This window comes from Pongo abelii, chromosome 21 (assembly GCF_028885655.2).
Source record: "Pongo abelii isolate AG06213 chromosome 21, NHGRI_mPonAbe1-v2.0_pri, whole genome shotgun sequence".
In the NCBI taxonomy this organism is placed as follows: Eukaryota; Metazoa; Chordata; class Mammalia; order Primates; family Hominidae; genus Pongo; species Pongo abelii.
Window position 1 is genome coordinate 1,248,768 of NC_072006.2, and position 19,710 is coordinate 1,268,477.

Below are 19,710 nucleotides of genomic sequence, written 5' to 3' on the forward strand. Positions count from 1 at the left end.
GCAGATGAGCTTCTTCTTCTGAGAACTCCCCTCTTGTGAATTCTAAGACAAATAACCATTGTCTGCTTTTTGTTTTTCTGAATACTTTTTCTGTGACATCCTCTATGCACTTCCTTGGCAATTTTTTCCTCCTCAAATTGTTAAGCCTTAGCTCAGAAATCTACAACTCAATTTCCTAATCCTTCTCCTGATCTCCAGGCCAGTGCCTAATTATCACTCCAGAAGAACTCTATGAGGATATTTAACCAGAATTTTCTAGGTACTTCCAGAAAGAATCATCCCTGAGTCTCTCATCAGGCTTTTGCTGATACTCCCGCATGTTAAGGGCCCCACTAGTTTTTGTTTTTGTTTTTTTCACCTGGGCTCCAAAACCTACAGATACTGTTGATTCTTTCCCTCTGCAAAACTCTCCTACCCATCCACAAGCCACAACCTGCACATCCCATCTCCATTATAGCTTTCACTTTGGCTTATTTTTCATGCGGACATTAGACCCCCATTACCACTTCTGTGCATAGTTACAAAAGCTAGGAACTGGTTCTATTATCTACAGTCTCTCACTGTACTTTCTACACTGCACTATTACACTCTACCAAATATGAGATTTGTTTTTGTAACTTGCATCTCCAACATGCCATTCCTTTAGTAAAAACATTTCACTTTGGAGTAGGAGGCAAGAGTCCTAAGATCCTGTAGTCTGCCACTTTTCAAATCTTACAAGGTTGGATATTCTTTTTGTACCCGGAGATCCACAACATAAGGAGATCTACTCTTTTTCTTCCTCCGTGCCTGTGAGGCTGACTTCTATAGGCTGCAGAGACCAAGAGTCTGAGCATTTGGTGTGCAAGCTCTGAATACTCCCCTCCTCTTGAGTATGAGAAGTATCTATGAATATTAAGAAATGTTACCCCTCTTATGGGGTTATGTTATAAGGTAACAGTGAAGGGATTTTTGCAGATGTAATTAAGATTCCTAATCAGTTGACTTCGAGTTAATCAAAAGACAGGTTATCCTGGGTAGGCTTAATATAATTATGTGACTTTTTTAAAGTAGGGTCTAGTAGTCAGAAAGACAGTCTCCTGCTGGCTTTGATGAAAAGAGCAACCAAGAATGAGTTCTACAGCTGCAAGGAAGTGAATTCTGCCAACAACCATCAGAGCATGGAAGAGAACCCTGAGGCTTATATGAAACTGCAGCCCCTGTCAAAACGGATTACAGAATTAGAAGACCCTGAGAAGAGAACTAAGTTCTTTCTGCATTCGTGACCGAGAAAAACTCTAAGATAATAAAATGGGCATCAAGCCACAAAGTTTATGGTCATTTATTACACAGCAATAGGTAACTAATACACTTGCTCTTCTGGTCAAATTAGGCCAATGAGAGATGTCCACAGATGTTCAGAGAGTAAGAGAAAAGAAAGGTTGAGGTATTTATTTGCCCTGCCAGCTCCCCAGCTTCTGTCAATGGCTTGCCTTCAGCTGTGGCTTTCTCTGGGCTCTAGCAACTGCCCCTTCTGTGTTCCTGGTTTGGCTACCCAATGTAGGGCCACAATACTTCATGATTCCTTACCACTTTCTCTCAATTCTGCCCACAGTTTTGTACAATGTTCCTTTGTTCAACTCTTTTCAACTGCCCCTTTAGAAAATGCCATGATTTCCCTACTGGGGCTCAGTCTAAAGAATAGTCTTAATTTCTAGTATAGTCTTATCCCTATCCAACCCCACCTCCAAATTTGAACTACCTCTTTGTACTCCTCAAAACAACATCCTACATTTTTTTCACATGATATCTTGGCTTTGAGTTGTTACCACTGTATAGAATTGAGAGACCATAAGCATAGTGGGGCAAAAAGCCCCAAACTCCCAAAACATGAGTCTAGTGTAAGCTATGCCGTTTGCTAGCCATGTGGCTTTGGAAAAATGACTTAACCTTTCTAAGCACAGTTTCTTCACCTGTAAAATAAGGGTAGTGACATTCACTGAGCAAGGTTTTTGTTCCACATTTCAGAAGTGAGTTGCTCTTCATTAAACCTGAAGCAATTGTTTCTCAACTCTCTTAAAGTTCAATATCTCATATGCCATATATTTTATATGTATTTACCTGTAAACATGTTGCATTTCTTCCATTGAATTCTAAATAAATTATGTGCAGAGCTTATGTACCTTTGTATTAACTGGAACCTAATAACATAGTGCCATGAGCTTTGTAGTTGCTCAATAAATGTTTGGAGACTGTATGTAAAAGGAAATACTATAGTTCACTCTTCACAGCCTAATTAACAGAAAGGCAAAACATTTTAATATCATTGACAGGTATGCAAATGTATTAGTATACGATAATTAAATAATATGTAGTGGATATTTAAAACAATCGTACTTGGCCAATTTGGCCTGGCTTTGGCTTTGCATAGAAATTACCCCACTCCACTCATCCTTCCTATTATGTCTAATCAAATGCAAAATAGGTAAACGTTTGAATGACTAAATACTGCTCTTTTGCTGTGGCTCCCGGTTCCCATGAAAGAATTTCATGGAGGTAAAGTAATCAGAACTGGTAATGGGTGTTGCACTAGTAACAAAGTGTTACTCATGCTAAAAAGCCAACAGGCTTCTCAGGGGAGTCTTATTTTGAAGACTATAATCATTTTCCAGAAGCATGTGCTCATTCAACCCATATTTTTGAAATCTACCAAGTGCAAAAGAAAATCACATAAGACAAACTCACATCTTTCGAGAACCAGAACCGATGGCCTTAATTTGCATATATATAGTAATACAAATTTGCAACTTTTTGTTGTCTTCACACATATCTTCTCATTTATTCTTCACAATCTCCATGAGAAGTCAACTGTTAGTCTCTACAGAGTATTCATGAGGGAGCTGAGGCTATGAGAATTTGTTACTGCCTTAGATCAGAGGTCCCCAACCCCCGGGGCCATGAATGGTACTGGTCCATGGCCTGTTAGGAACCCCCAGGGGCAGGCGAGGGAGCATTACTGCCTGAGCTCCGCCTCCTATCAGATCAGCAGCAGCATTAGATTCTCATAGGAGCTCAAACCCTATTGTGAACTGCGCGTATGAGGGATCTAAGTTGCATGCTCCTTATGAGAATCTAACTAATGCCTGATGATCTGACGTGGGACAGTTTCATCCTTAAATCATCCCCCCCAACCTGGTCTGTAGAAAAATTTTCCTCCACAAAACTGGTCCCTGGTGCCAAAATGGTTGGGGACCTCTGCTTTAGATTGACTGACCCAAGTGGTGGCCTTTCTGATGAAATAGCCACTGTTTGGCAATATAATAAAAGCTGGGAGAAGAGAAGGAGAAGGAGGAGAGAGAGGAGGAGAAGAAAGGCATCCAAAGTCCTATTTCTTAAAACCAGGCCATATTGCAGACAGAAGGCCAAAGAATACATTTGAAGATACATAGAGTGAGTGGCAATCAGAAACTAAGTTCACACATGTTATCCATTTGACCTTCATCATGTCAGTCTGAAGCAAGCAAACATATATTTATTTACCCCAATTAACAGATGAGATGACCATTTTAAAGTCAATCATCCATGACAGAACCAGGAATTAGAACCGAGGTCACCCAACTCATCTTAGACTGTGATCAACATAGTTTACAGACATAACTTAAGGTGTACATCTTAAACTGTGTGGCAGTCTAATCAACGCACAAAATTCATTCTTCTTAATTTTTAAGAAGATATAGTTGATACTTGCTGAAAGCAGTGATCCTGATCTGGCCCACTTGGCCTAGTTTCTGATATAAATCACTCCACTTCTCCCATCCTTTCTACCACGTCTAATCAAACACCAAAAAGGAAAACATTTGATTGACTAAATGCTTCTCTTTTGCCTTGGCTCCAAGTTCCTGTAAAAAAAACTTCATCCAGGTAAAGTAAGTAGGGTTGGTTATGGGTGTCACACTTGTAACAAAGTGATATGTATGCTAAAAACCAAAGAGGGTTTCTCAGGGCAGTTGCCACAGATTTCCATGGAATGACAATTACAAGGTAGACGGATCACGTAATGCCTGCTGTGAACTTTACAATACATGAGGATCGCTATTTTAATGTTAATTTGCATAATGTTTGGCCTAGCAAGAACAATGCTGAATGCTAATAGCTACAGAATGCAATAAAATGGAATATCATGTGAGCTGAAGTGCTAAAATTGCTAACGTATGACTGTAAGCACTTAATTTCATCCCGAGTCTTTTCCACACACAATCAAATGCAAATTTCCACTATCTCCTGAGAAACTGCCAAGAGATAACTGAAATGGAATAGCAACAACCTCCTTTATGTGGAATCATTATCTGGTCATCTTTGCTTTTTTACATAACTTGTCTGCACCCTCTGACGCATTTGAATTTGTAACTTCTACTATCCCTTTCTTAAACAACTCCCCACTCCCACCTCTGCCCCTTCCACATTTGCTGGCAATGCACTAAATCTGATAAACTCAGCAAGAATGAATCTCACCGTCTGAACTGAAAAACTTTGAATGGACCTTTGAAAAAGGTAGAATTGACAATAGTTAGCAGCAAGTGATATTTTCAAGGCAAACAGACACTCTCCCGAAGTATTAAATAACCCAGCATTCTAAGTTGCAGGTGGAAGGTAGCCATTAGTGAAGAGAGGAAAAAAAAAAAAGAAATAGCTCGTCTGTATTTAGATTTATCATTTCTGACTACTGCTCTTCCCTGGAAAACGGGTAGGTACAGTCATCCTGGACTTCGATCCCAAATCAGTCTTTGGAGACTATTTATTTATTTATTTATTTATTTATTTATTTATTTATTTATTTATGGACTTCTTTCTTTCAAGCGTTCGAACTCATTTCCGCCACAAGAGGGCAGCCATCTCTAAAAAAAAAAAAAAATAGGGCCACAATTTATGTAAGTTGTTCTTCGGACAAGCATTCAGTAGTTCCTCAGAAATCACACACCCTACATAAAAGAGATTCTGCAATGGGCAACACTAACATGAAACAGTGTTCAGAAGTACCCATTTTCCCTCAGATTCTAAACTGACAAGGTTTCCACTTATCAGGTTATGAAGTTCTAAAGCTGCAAGACATCCTTGATGTCATCACAGGATATTTATTTTTTATTTTTTCTTCGGGTGCATCCAATAGTCATCAACTTTTCCTCCTCTTTAAAAGCTACTTAAATCTCATTGAAATTTTGTTTTGTTTTGTTTTTGAAATCTAAGTAATGAGAGAAACAACTATTAACTTCTCAATTAAACTTGATAGGAAAGGAAATAATTTCAGAAGCCCTGTGTCTATGAGTAGGATATGTTTTATTGCCTGCTTGTTTGCGGTCCAATGACTCTGAGTGACAATCAACTTCTATAGCACCTTTTTTTTTTTTTTCAGGAAATAAAGTAGCATGTTCCTGAATAATTCCCCCACCCCCTTTTATTTTCCTGGTAGTCAGGCTTCCTCCAAAATACCTTATTTGACCTTTATACCTTTAGAAACAGCAAGTGCCTAATTCGCCTCTGTGGGTTGCTAATCCGATTTACGTGAGCGGAACCTAGTATTATTTTAGCTCCCCTTCCGAAAAAATAATACACATGGATAATAGTTTTATTACCAGCTCCTGCTTCTGACTTTTTTCTCTCTGTTTCGCAGGCCCGATAGCTCTGGGAAAGCAGAACCTGGCCTTTTCCAAAAATTTTCTGCCCTTGGTTTTGGGGATCATTTGGGCAAGCCCGAGGTGCTGTGTATGGGGGCCCCTGGAATCCTGGGAAGGGCAGAAAGCCTTGGCCCCAGACTCATCGTGCAGCAGCTCCGAGGAATATTTCGGCTGAGGAGTGACTTCAGTGAATATTCAGCTGAGGAGTGACTTGGCCACGTGTCACAGCCCTACTTCTTGGGGGCCTGGTGGAAGAGGGTGGAGTAGAAGGTTCCAAGGTCCCAAACTGGAATTGTCCCGTATGCTTGGTTCACACAGTGCGTTATTTTACCTTCCTCTGAGCTGCTAATCGCCTGCCTCTGAGCTGGGTGAGATAAATATCACAAGGCACAAAGTGATTGTACCATAAAAAGAAATCAAATCCCTCCCATCCATCCCTCAGGCTGCCACACACACAGTCTACGTTACAAACATGTCACGTAAAGCAGGATGACATCCATGTCACATACATAGACATATATTTACCGAAATGTGGGCCTTCGGTTCCATATATTCTCATACATGAATATATTTATAGAAATATATGCACATATTTTTGTATATTGGACATATTTATATAACTATAAATTTACATGAGTATGGATATGAAAATAAATGCATACACATTTATGTAAAAGGAAATTTGTGCACATGCATTTACATATGTAAATACATACATCTCTATGTATTAATGTTTAAAAACACTCAATTTCCAGCCTGCTGTTTTCTTTTAATTTTCCTCCTATTCCGTGGAAACAGAAGCGTGGATCCCACGTCTATGCTATGCCAAAATGCGCTGTAACTGAGGTGTTTTGTTTTGTTTTGTTTTTTGAAATCGTATATTACCGAAAAACTTCAAACTGAAAGTTGAATAACGGGCCCAGCGGGGAAATAAGAGGCCAGACCCTGACCCTGTATTTGTCCTGGATTTCGCCTCCAGAGTCCCCGCTAGGGTCCGGCGCGCCAGCTGATCTCTCCTTTGAGAGCAGGGAGTGGAGGCGCGAGCGCCCCCCTTGGCGGCCGCGCGCCCCCGCCCTCCGCCCCACCCCGCCGCGGCTGCCCGGGCGCGCCGTCCACACCCCTGCGCTCAGCTCCCGCCCGCTCGGGGATCCCCGGCGAGCCGCGCCGCGAAGGGGGAGGTGTTCGGCCGCGGCCGGGAGGGAGCCGGCAGGCGGCGTCCCCTTTAAAAGCCGCGAGCGCCGCGCCACGGCGCCGCCGCCGCCGTCGCCGCCGGAGTCCTCGCCCCGCCGCGCTGCGCCCGGCTCGCGCTGCGCTAGTCGCTCTGCTTCCCACACCCCGCCGGGGACTGGCAGCCGTCGCCGCACATCTGCCGCCACAGCCTCCGCCGGCTACCCGAACGTCCTCGGGGCCAGCGCCGAGTGGATCACCGGGGACCGCGAGGCACCCGCGCGCCGCAGACCCCGCGCGGGCTGGAGCACCCGGCAGAGCGCGCCACAGCGCCGTGGCCTCTGCTGCCCGGGCTGCGCCAGAGCCGCGGACGGGCGCGCAGAGCGCCGGGGACTCCGGAGCCGATCCCTAGCGCCGCGATGCGGAGCACCTACTGCGGGAGATCGGGGGCCTGGGACGCGCCGGCCGAGGTGTGATCGGACCCCAGGCTAGCCACAAAGGGCACTTGGCCCCAGGGCTAGGAGAGCGAGGGGAGAGCACAGCCACCCGCCTCGGCGGCCCGGGACTCGGCTCGACTTGCCGGAGAATGCGCCCGAGGACGACGGGGCGCCAGAGCCGCGGTGCTTTCAACTGGCGAGCGCGAATGGGGGTGCACTGGAGTAAGGCAGAGTGATGCGGGGGGGCAACTCGCCTGGCACCGAGATCGCCGCCGTGCCCTTCCCCGGACCCGGCGTCGCCCAGGATGGCTGCCCCGAGCCATGGGCCGCGGCGGAGCTAGCGCGGAGCGCCCGACCCTCGATCCCCGAGTCCCGGAGCCGGCCCCGCGCGGGGCCACGCGTCCCTCGGGCGCTGGTTCCTAAGGAGGACGACAGCACCAGCTTCTCCTTTCTCCCTTCCCTTCCCTGCCCCGCACTCCTCCCCCTGCTCGCTGTTGTTGTGTGTCAGCACTTGGCTGGGGACTTCTTGAACTTGCAGGGAGAATAACTTGCGCACCCCACTTTGCGCCGGTGCCTTTGCCCCAGCGGAGCCTGCTTCGCCATCTCCGAGCCCCACCGCCCTCCACTCCTCGGCCTTGCCCGACACTGAGACGCTGTTCCCAGCGTGAAAAGAGAGACTGCGCGGCCGGCACCCGGGAGAAGGAGGAGGCAAAGAAAAGGAACGGACATTCGGTCCTTGCGCCAGGTCCTCTGACCAGAGTTTTTCCATGTGGACGCTCTTTCAATGGACGTGTCCCCGCGTGCTTCTTAGACGGACCGCGGTCTCCTAAAGGTAGAGGACGCGGGCCAGGGGCCGGGGTGGGTGGTGGGTGGGAGGGGGATTTGGGCAGCCACTGCGGCAGAGCCCTTTCATACGTCCAGGCCAGAAGTAAACAGACCCCTCTCCAGTCCACGTGCAGCGGAGCCCTGCAGGGGTGCCCCCTTCCAGCTGCCCCGGGCGACCATAAGCCTCACCCTCCCGGCCCGCACTCTTCCACCCCTCTTTCTTCCCCTCTCCCTGGAATACTTTTGGAGCTGTTAACACTTAGATGAGGTGTTTTATTTATTTATTTTTTTTTTAATTTTTTAAAATTTTTTTTGGGTCAAAGAAATCCCTTTGAGAGGGTAGCCCCTGGGTTTCACCCGTTAGCTGAGAACCTGTCCGCCCTGCCATGGTGATCTCCCTTCTTCAAGTGTTTCCGGGAGACTTGGTTTCTTTGCTCAGAGCCATGTCCCATTTAGAAAAGTACTAGGAGTTTGGGGTTCTCCCTACTTGTTTCCAGAAATGCGAGGGGTCAGTACTGAAGGATCACTTGGTACTGTGTTTTTAACAGCTGACACGTGCATTAATAGATATTCACCATTTACGTAATCCCAGCAAGATATATGTGGATCTTGACTGTACTGTGGGGATGCGGGATGGAGTTGCCTTTCCAGACACCCCTGAGGGTAGGGGCCTGGGACACAAGTTGTAAGTGGCTTCAGAAGTTGTGGCCTTGAGGTTACAGGGTCTGGAAGCTATAAGGGGTGTGTGTGTGTGTGTGTGTGTGTGTGTCAGGAAGTTCTATACAGTGCCTCTAAGGAAGTCACATGCACCATTTATGTGTGTTTATATGCCAGAGAGCGCTCAGCACTCTGCATTTGGATTTGTATAGGGGACGCAGGGTGTCAGATCAAGCGGTGGTTTTCCCAGGTTCCCGGCATTGGCTGTCAGCGCTGTGTCACACACAAAAAAGTGACAGTCATTGGCGCTGGTTTGGTTGTGGGGGAGGGCAAACCCCAAATCTGATGTCAGACGAGTTAAGCGTTGGATGGGAGCGATAAATCATCTGGTTCTGGAACTTGGGACCCTTCATTATCCCAAACATTTGAGCTTCGGTCGGTCTTACCTAGACTCGTGAGTGTGCCAAGCCAGGAGGGCATCCTGGAGGAGGCACGCCAGCCAAATGGGAGCCCGGGCCGCGGGGGCGCGAGGGGGGAGGACTGGGCGGGGAACTGGGGTGACTCACGTCGGTCCTGTCCGCAGGTCGACCATGGTGGCCGGGACCCGCTGTCTTCTAGCGTTGCTGCTTCCCCAGGTCCTCCTGGGCGGCGCGGCTGGCCTCGTTCCGGAGCTGGGCCGCAGGAAGTTCGCGGCGTCGTCGTCGGGCCGCCCCTCATCCCAGCCCTCTGACGAGGTCCTGAGCGAGTTCGAGTTGCGGCTGCTCAGCATGTTCGGCCTGAAACAGAGACCCACCCCCAGCAGGGACGCCGTGGTGCCCCCCTACATGCTAGACCTGTATCACAGGCACTCGGGTCAGCCGGGCTCACCCGCCCCAGACCACCGGTTGGAGAGGGCAGCCAGCCGAGCCAACACTGTGCGCAGCTTCCACCATGAAGGTGAGGCATGGAGCAGGGCGTGGGGGCGGGGAGTCACCCTGCAAAGCCCTCCACCGTGGGCAGACTGCAGCCGTCCCTGTAGAGGCAGCTTGGCCAGGGCACCAGCGGACGTTTCCACTCTTGCTTCTGTACTATCGTTTCTGAATCTGATTTTAACTCACTGCTTGTGTGGTGGGGGAGCCAGGGATTCCCCTTTAGTAACTCCGCACCCTCTTCCTGGCTTGCAGCCAGAAGAGCTACTCCTCCCTGAAGAATTGGAGAGAAATCAAGTGATGGGGAAGATGAGGGCAAAAGGCATGCTCCTAGTCAGCTAAACGTGCAAGAATTCCACAGAGGGAAAAGGAGAAAAAGAGAGGCAGATTGAGATTTCTTTAAGTCTGTTTGGAAGCTTTTGCTCTATAAATCTGCCGCTTAAGCCAGGGTTTTAGGGTAGACAGAGCCAAGGGCAGAGTTTTCAGAGATAGTATTGAAAAATCAAAGCCCAGGGCCCCAAAGTCTTTCTAATTTATAGTTGATCTGGGCCTGGTTTGGAAGATTTTGAATCCCAATCTAATCCCCGTGGGAGATCAATTCTACAATCAATCTTATTGTTTCCACAATGACTTTCTTGTCCTGTGCTTAAATCTGAGATAGGCTCTGAGTAGAGACAAGGCAAGCCTTCAGATAAAAGCATTTGTAGCAGCTGCCTGTTTTTTTTTCATGTGCACTGAAATGTGGATTTTTTTTTTCTTTTATGATACTACATGTGGTTTTTCTAAGGTGGGATATTTCTGCTTGTTTCATCAGAAGGGCATTTAGTGGACTGGAAATGTCTTACAGCAGCTATTGAGATCTGCTGTACCTAAGTTCTTAGAGCAATTAGTCAAAAATATGTTCCACTTCAATTCTTTTTCTACACTTTTAAATGCTTCTTTGGCTTAATACATTTAAAATAGAGCATGGGTTTCTTCAATTCCTAGAAAAGGGTACAAAATTGTATATCACAGAGCAACCACTTGAAGGATATTTGAAGAGTTGGGAGTGAAGTTCTCTTTCTTGCCTTTCCCTGCTTAGGTGGTAAATTTCAAGTGGGAAATTTACACTGATAATAGACTAATCAGAAATGGCACGACCAGATGTTTTCTCCCAGTGTGATGGATGACTTATACTTGTGAGAATATCTGTTGGTAATGGGAATAAGTCCCAAAGGCAGGCCACATAGCAGAAGATACATTATCATTGAGGCAGCTACACATTATGACGGGGACACTGAATTGATCATCAGTTCATTTACAAGCACATTTCTAAGTGAGGTGCTCTCTGCTAGCAGAAATCAGATTTGAAAGGCAGTAAGATCTCACTCCACTCTTTCAGAATTCATCCAATGAAAGCAGAAATCACCTGTTGTCATATGTAAAATTTGTGTGTATGTGTACATTCTGCCATCTTAACCCTGAAATGATTATGGATGCAGCTAATCATTTCCAGGTAATGCTGATTAGAGTACTTTTTTTTTTGTATAGAAATGTAATAAGAACAACTGTTTTAGACACCTCTTCTGGAAATTTAGCATGGAAGCTCTTAACTTTATTTTTAAGGCCCGGAAGATGCTGTGTCTCTGTTACAACCTAAAGGGAAGATCATTTAAGTTAGTTAACACCTAAAACATTCCATTGTGTGAGGATTTTATCAGTCATGTCTACATATTCTCATCATTCATCTAGAAGTGGTTTGATCAAAACTAAACAGGCTACACATTATTCAACTGTGTTATTTTAACTTAAAAAGCATGCTTGAGTTTATGAAATCAGAATTTATATCTTTGTGAGTGTAAATGTTACCTGAGAAACAGTACAGAAGTTACCAACTTGATTAAAATCAAGTTGTAATAACTTCAGGTCTTAATGCAGTTAGATAATGGAGAAAAGCTATGTAATTTTGCCCCAAATTTCAACTAATCCATTTCTTGTCTCGTTATGACTAATACATCATCCTTAATCTGGATGGATATAGCACTTTTTTCAAGACTAATCATTGTTGTGTACACCCAGGATTTGCTTCTGATAAACATCCTTGTGCCATGCATGCCACGAAAAAAGTTTTTGGTAAACCATGTGATGAAGGTTGCTGGCTCAAGAACAGAATTTAGTTTCTCCAGCATTAATGAGCATTTATTTGAAAAAAGACCGTAAAGACCCAATCATAAGAATTACCTGTTGGGTTTTCTTTGTGGGTGTGATCGAATGGTTTGGTGGAATTACTCGACGAGATATCATGATAGCGTTCTTTCAACCAATATGAGTATAATGCGACCATATCAAAGGGGATCTGAGACAGAATTATCAGTTGTATTTTTCCTATTGAATTTTGTCTAGTCCTTTCTCCAGTAGCTTTTATTTGGGAGAATATCAGCTTTGCTAAAATGTTATTGTTTTCAAGATCATTAAAAAGTGCTTCAGCTACATAGGCCTTTGGAAACTGCCATTGAACATAGAAAAGTCAGTTCTGCAAGTGGAAAGAGTGTTTTGTGTATTGCTGTAGTTGGAAACACATTGAAACTGGTTGACTTCACTGGCCCTCCAAAAAGTCTTTATGCTTTTTTGTCAGATGGGAATAGAGAAAGACCAGGCGCTTGTTCTCCTCACTCTGAAGGACACAGTCTTCTTTTTACGTGAAATAACTGGATTATTTGCCTCTATGACTGAAGCTTTCAAATAGAGATTAACCCTCTTTCCACAAGTATAATTATTATGAAAATATCCATATAATAGAAAAGTTCAAGAAATAACTATTGCCCTGCATTAGAGACTTTGTGGCACGAATTCCCAGTGCAAACAAGAGATTTGGACACATAGATCCACCAAAACCAATACTTACCTGGTATGATTCCCTAGTGGCCCCAGGTATTTCATTGTCATTACAGAGGCCACATTAAATAGGAAAGTTACTCTATTTGGAAATGGTTGTTGAGATTGAGGCTTTGGTGTCCAATGATACTTCTTTGGCACTGACATTTTCCATTCCACCTCTTTTTTAGTGGTTCCCCTAAATTTCTCTTGATCCCTTTGCGGTGAACTATTTTGTCTTCTTAGACTTGCTCTTTGTGTATTTTCACTGAGACAATGAGAGAATAGTTCATCATTCCAAAGGTGTTGGTGTTAAGGGTGGGCAGAGGCCAAATCAGGGTTGTTGATGACAACCATGCTCTCTATTCCTTTATTTGCCATTCCCTTGTAATTTTTTAAAATGCAATGTTTTTAACCTTTTGTATTTGATATTTTTTTCTCCTTGATCAGTTGTCTGTTATTTTATTTTCTGGAAAATCTTATATTATACTCAGCCTCTTTCGTTTTGTGTTAGGGCAGTGACTTCCAGCCTTACTGATTGCCAGCATATCCCCAGGTTTTGTTGTTTGTTGTTGTTGTTTTACTGGAGATTTTTTAGCCCAAAGTGTGTTTTAAAATCCTCAAAGCATAATGGTAACTTACTTTTTTGATAAAACTTACCATACTTTATTTAGAACAAAAGGGCAGCCACAAAATAGCAGTGGCTCCATATAAAATAGACACATTCCAGTGGGCCCCATCACTTTTCTGCTCATTTCTGTCTGTTCTGTCCATCATACCTAAGTCATATATTTCTGTTCGTTTAGTTGGGACAGAACCCACCCAATGTTATCATTGTACTAAATATAAATGTGCCTCTAATGGTTTTGACTTTTGCTTAAGTTTTTGAGTCCTCATGTATGTTAGGTAGTGCCATCTAGTAGCCAGAAATTTGGGAACTGGCCAGGCATGGTGGCTAATACCTGTAATCCCAGCACTTTGGGAGGCTTAGGTGGGCGGATCACTTGAGGTCAGGAGTTCCAGACCAGCCTGGCCAACATGGCGAAACCACATCTCTACTAAAATATAAAAAAATAGCCAGGTATGATGGCCCATGCCTGTAATCCGAGCTAATTGGGAGGCTGAGGTGGGAGGACTGCTTGAACCTGGGAGGTGGAGGCTGCTGTGAGCCGAGATTGTGCCACTGCACTCCAGCCTGGGCAACAGAGTGAGACTCTGTCTAACAAAAACAAGAAACAAAACAAAACAAAAGACAAGAAACCTGAGAAGTGCAGTAGATTCAATTACATATATCTACTTTTAATTTGCTAGCTCTGTGACCTTAGGAAAGTTACATAACCTCTCTGAACTCCAACTGTTTCATTTACAAAATGGAGATAATGATAGTTTTTCTCTAATTGGTTTGTTGTGAGATAATTCATATAAAGCTGATAGTGCCAGATTACACTCAAAAAAAGCATTCAGCTGTCATTATCATTATGACTTCTTTTGTTAATGTTATAGCCTTCCCTTCTCTAGGGAAAAGGAGGCCAGAGTGGACCTAGGCTGACTGAGAGAATTCAGCTCAGTCTTTTGAATTATTTTAAGGTAGAGGAATGATTGATATAGTATAGATTATTAAATTAGGACTTCACTTTTGGAGAAAAGGTCAAATATCATTGTTGTCTTATTTTTCTTCACTTTCCCACATTTTTGCAGCCATGGCTCTAACCATTTGATTAAGAACTTAGAAGCTCACAAACTCGGGTCAAAGATAGGTCGAAATGCTCAAATCCCTTAAGAACTTCAGCTTATTCAGGAAGGGATATTTACAGAAAACTAGCAATTGTATAAGTCTCCAAAAAAGCATACATTACTTGAGGATCCATATATTTTTGGCATCCTCAGGTTTGCTGTGATAATTTATAGAGGGTTTGTTTATTTAATTTACTTTATTTCAAATAGGTTTTAATTTTTGTACCCTTAAGAAAAGATTCGTACTCTTCCCTGGTAGATTAAAGAAAATGAGCGTATATTCCCTAACCTTGGCCAGTTACTTTCCTGGGTTTGAGGGTTTCTGTGAATGTCTAACTTACCTCTGTGACCTGTTTCTGCAACCAGGGGTGTTGCAATGGATGCTTTTGTATTGAGGATGGGACCTTTCAAGAAACAGATTCACTGAGGTGCAGTGGGAAGATCAGAGAAAGATCTTCGTATCACCTATTATTATTTGCTCGTGTATTTTTTCTCCTTTCTTAAGGCCACTAAGTGATTCTCCTTTGCTAAGGCTACCTACTTCCACTGAGACCTTGAACCACATGAAATTGTTGTTGTCTGTGTTTCTGGTCAAATAGTGGCAATTTTATATGATTCAATCTTGTCATTTAATTTTTTGGGAGGTTATTATTCTATTTCATACCTTTTTTATACCCATCTTCTTTACTTCATTTACCTGTCCCTCATACTTGCCTTGTAGCTTGTCCCTTCACTGTCATCGTCTGGCCATGTGGGTGTGTACGTGTGTGTGAGAGAGAGAATGTGTGAGAATGTATGTTTCTTTATGGATTGGGATTTAGGGTTTTTCTTGCAATTGTGATTTCTCTGGGCACTTTTGTTAATATAGCTAGTCAGTGAGTGCTCTAGATAATTTTCCTTGCTTCCCCCTCTTTGAAAGAAAAGAGGGTGTTCTTAGATGTATTCTTATCAGATAAGCCAGTAGCTCAGGTGCTGGTCTGGCTTTGGTGTCATTAGGGTCTGAGGTTGCTGACTTTTACCTTCTCTGCTGAAAAATTACCTTCAGCAGAAACATTTGAATTGCAAGGAGAAGGAGAAAAAAACAGGCTAAACACAGTCCTTGGTGCTCGTTGGGAGCCACTGAGAAGAGTCCAGGTTCAAAAGGTCAGAAGGTTATTTTAATGACTGTGTCTGGCCTAAAGTACCATTAGCTTCCAGTGGAGTTTAGAATGTGGATGGATCCTGAAAGGTATTCCCCAGAGGTTTGGATTAATAGGCACAATGGAACCCTAAAGGACTCTATTGGCCTGATACTCCCCATATACACGTAGAAGAGCTTTAGAAGAACCTTCTGTTCTGAGACCCTGGCTGGGCCCACCCAGAGCTGGCCCATTCAACTCTTACTCCTTTGCCACCACTAATCGTTCTTCTACTAATTTTTTTATTATTTAACAAAAAGACACTTTACAAATGCACTCCTCTGGCAATCTACACTGGAATATGAAAAACATGCTGCAAAACCTTGGCACTCCAAGTGTGGTCTTACAGTTCCCAGAATCCCCTCCTTGAGGAGCTGCTAGAAATGCTCAATCTCGAGCATCTCCCCAGACCTACTGAATCAGAGCCTGCATCTGAAGCTTTACGGTGTACAAGCTGTTTTATGTGAAGGCTGAAGTTTGAAAAGCACTGCATTAGAGCGTTAGTTTGGTGTAAACTGCCCTGATTGAACTTGGTGTGTCCACTTAGCTTGCATAATGACTGTTGCTTGGATGATGAAGGCTTACACAGGTAGATCCTCTGAGTGAGTGATCTGACATGATTCTCCTTTGCTAAGGCATCTAGATTCAGTGCACAACTTATAGCTGTTTGTCTTTAGGGGAAATACAACTGTAAAATTAATAAAAACGTAGTCTCTTCTTATGATAACATGGAACGATGGCAAAACAGATTTTGTTAACACTTGGGTAGGAACTCTGAATGAAGCAGGCAAATTCTGTTGGCAGTGAAATGATAGGATGTGGTAAAGTTAGAATAAAATAAACTTAAATATCTCAAACTCTCATGGTATATACTACCAGTTTAATAATAATGTTGTACCTTTGATGATTTGCAGACTACAAGCATTCAAGGTGCTGTGTTATATATTACTTGCTGGGAGAACAATACTTCTTAAAAATTGAAATTCAGAAATTTTAAATCAGACAAAGCTTTTGTGCATAGCCCACTTAAATGGCTATTTTGAAATAATGATAGTGAATATAGAAGGATTATTCTGTAATAGGATGAGACTGTTCCTTTTGTCATGTAGATCATCATCATATTTTGTAAATTTTTATAATTTTTTTGGTTTTGTGTCCATCCTGCAGCCTAGTACTGGGTAGGTACATGGTTTTTTTTTAACATGGTTTATCTTTCAAAACTATAAAGGCATTGCAAACAGAAGACAGGTCATTTATTTTTCTTCCAAAAGCATCTAAAATGAGATTTTGATATTTGAGGTCGTAAAGAGGTGAGAGAACAGACAACAGTTGGGAAAGCTATTTCTCTTGAAATTGTTTGGCCTTAATTACTACAGTGTCCTAGTACCACCCATACGTTTCCAAAGAAGTAGATCCCTGTAAATGCCTTTGTCTCTGGACTTTTGAGTAAAATAGTAGGGTGTGCTTTGCAAAATGTCATCGTTGATGTTGAGTTTCAGAGTCTTTAATTAGGAAGCTGAAATCTGTATATCGAGATTTGTAAATCATCTAAATTGCAGAGTAATGTTTTAGAATACTGCTTAAGGGATTGACATTAAAGCCTTTTTTAAAAAAGAAATGCAATAATTTCCTCAAATCCTCACTCATTAGACCTCTACTAACTATAGTGCTGACTTTTTTTTTTTTTTTACCCTAAAGTCTGGAATTCCAAAGAAATGCTTCACCATTTCCCCCATTATTATAGCCACCTGGAAGCGTATTCATGTATTAGATCAAAAACACAACAAAGAATTATGAAAGGTTGTTTCCTGGTATGCAATGCATGATGACATGAACTTACAGAACAGAGAGAAGGGAGGCTTCATTTTTATTTAAAGAGGAAATTTTTATTTTCTGGATACCTACTTTTACATGGGTTAAATCAAATCCCACGATGAGGTTTAAAAATTCTCATAGATAGTCAAACGTCATTACTTGGCTTACTGAAAGACTTTTCTTTTTTCTTCCCTGTTTTTCTCTATCAAATTAGAATCTTTGGAAGAACTACCAGAAACGAGTGGGAAAACAACCCGAAGATTCTTCTTTAATTTAAGTTCTATCCCCACGGAGGAGTTTATCACCTCAGCAGAGCTTCAGGTTTTTCGAGAACAGATGCAAGATGCTTTAGGAAACAATAGCAGTTTCCATCACCGAATTAATATTTATGAAATCATAAAACCTGCAACAGCCAACTCGAAATTCCCCATGACCAGACTTTTGGACACCAGGTTGGTGAATCAGAATGCAAGCAGATGGGAAAGTTTTGATGTCACCCCCGCTGTGATGCGGTGGACTGCACAGGGACACGCCAACCATGGATTCGTGGTGGAAGTGACCCACTTGGAGGAGAAACAAGGTGTCTCCAAGAGACATGTTAGGATAAGCAGATCTTTGCACCAAGATGAACACAGCTGGTCACAGATAAGGCCATTGCTAGTAACTTTTGGCCATGATGGAAAAGGGCATCCTCTCCACAAAAGAGAAAAACGTCAAGCCAAACACAAACAGCGGAAACGCCTTAAGTCCAGCTGTAAGAGACACCCTTTGTACGTGGACTTCAGTGACGTGGGGTGGAATGACTGGATTGTGGCTCCCCCGGGGTATCACGCCTTTTACTGCCACGGAGAATGCCCTTTTCCTCTGGCTGATCATCTGAACTCCACTAATCACGCCATTGTTCAGACGTTGGTCAACTCTGTTAACTCTAAGATTCCTAAGGCGTGCTGTGTCCCGACAGAACTCAGTGCTATCTCGATGCTGTACCTTGACGAAAATGAAAAGGTTGTATTAAAGAACTATCAGGACATGGTTGTGGAGGGTTGTGGGTGTCGCTAGTACAGCAAAATTAAATACATAAATATATATATATATATATATATTTTAGAAAAAAGAAAAAAACAAACAAACAAAAAAACCCCACCCCAGTTGACACTTTAATATTTCCCAATGAAGACTTTATTTATGGAGTGGAATGGAAAAAAAAACAGCTATTTTGAAAATATATTTATATCTACGAAAAGAAGTTGGGAAAACAAATATTTTAATCAGAGAATTATTCCTTAAAGATTTAAAATGTATTTAGTTGTACATTTTATATGGGTTCAACCCCAGCACATGAAGTATAATGGTCAGATTTATTTTGTATTTATTTACTATTATAACCACTTTTTAGGAAAAAAATAGCTAATTTGTATTTATATGTAATCAAAAGAAGTATCGGGTTTGTACATAATTTTCCAAAAATTGTAGTTGTTTTCAGTTGTGTGTATTTAAGATGAAAAGTCTACATGGAAGGTTACTCTGGCAAAGTGCTTAGCACATTTGCTTTTTTGCAGCGCTACTGTTAAGTTCACAAGTTCAAGTCCAGAAAAAAAAAGTGGATAATCCACTCTGCTGACTTTCAAGATTATTATATTATTCAATTCTCAGGAATGTTGCAGAGTGGTTGTCCAATCCATGAGAATTTACATCCTTATTAGGTGGAATATTTGGATAAGAACCAGACATTGCTGATCTGTTATAGAAACTCTCCTCCTGCCCCTTAATTTACAGAAAGAATAAAGCAGGATCAATAGAAATAATTAGGAAAATGATGAACCTGCAGGAAAGTGAATGATGGTTTGTTGTTCTTCTTTCCTAAATTAGTGATCCCTTCAAAGGGGCTAATCTGGCCAAAGTATTCAATAAAACATAAGATTTCTTCATTATTGATATTGTGGTCATGTATATTTAAAATTGATATCTCGTGGCCCTCATCAAGAGTTGGAAATTTATTTGTGTTTTACCTTTACCTCATCTGAGAGCTCTTTATTCTCCAAAGAATCCAGTTTTCTAACTTTTTGCCCAACACGCAGCAAAATTATGCACATCGTGTTTTCTGCTCACCCTCTGTTCTCTGACCGATCAGCTTGCTTTTCTTTCCAAGGTTGTGTGTTTGAACACATTTCTCCAAATGTTAAACCTATTTCAGATAATAAATATCAAATCTCTGGCATTTCATTCTATAAAGTCCAACCTGTAAGAGAAAATGGTGCATTTGTATAGCGCTTACAATGATGACCTTGTGTTTGCATTTTTGTTTCTGAAGTTATATATTTTAGAGGGGGTGGGGGAAAGGTAATGAATGGCTGGAAAATTGCAGGCAAGTTATTTGATAAGTCATATTTGCGCTAAAGGTGTTACCAGTGATTTAGTATTTTTCAAATGAACTTCTTTGGGGCAGAAAGATTTAAGAGAAAACTAAAGCCTACAAAACAAGCAA

At 42.5% G+C, this 19,710-nt stretch overlaps 1 protein-coding gene across 1 annotated transcript; it reads left to right on the plus strand.

The window, feature by feature from the left end:
* The first annotated feature begins 7,949 nt into the window (after positions 1-7,949).
* On the plus strand, positions 7,950-19,477 carry BMP2 (bone morphogenetic protein 2). The gene is made up of 3 exons (XM_002829947.5): positions 7,950-8,087; positions 9,321-9,673; positions 17,440-19,477. Exons 2-3 carry the CDS (start codon positions 9,328-9,330, stop codon positions 18,282-18,284), a joined length of 1,191 nt encoding a protein of 396 aa, XP_002829993.1. The 5' UTR covers positions 7,950-8,087; positions 9,321-9,327; the 3' UTR covers positions 18,285-19,477.
* The last annotated feature ends 233 nt before the right edge of the window (positions 19,478-19,710 follow it).

What these genes read in the sequence shown, in the direction of transcription:
- BMP2 (XM_002829947.5), top strand. Translation starts at nt 9,328, where the DNA reads ATGGTGGCCGGGACCCGCTGTCTTCTAGCGTTGCTGCTTCCCCAGGTC. An exon ending in GCGCAGCTTCCACCATGAAG is followed by an intron (nt 9,674 to 17,439) that starts GTGAGGCATGGA and finishes CTATCAAATTAG; the next exon opens with AATCTTTGGAAGAACTACCA.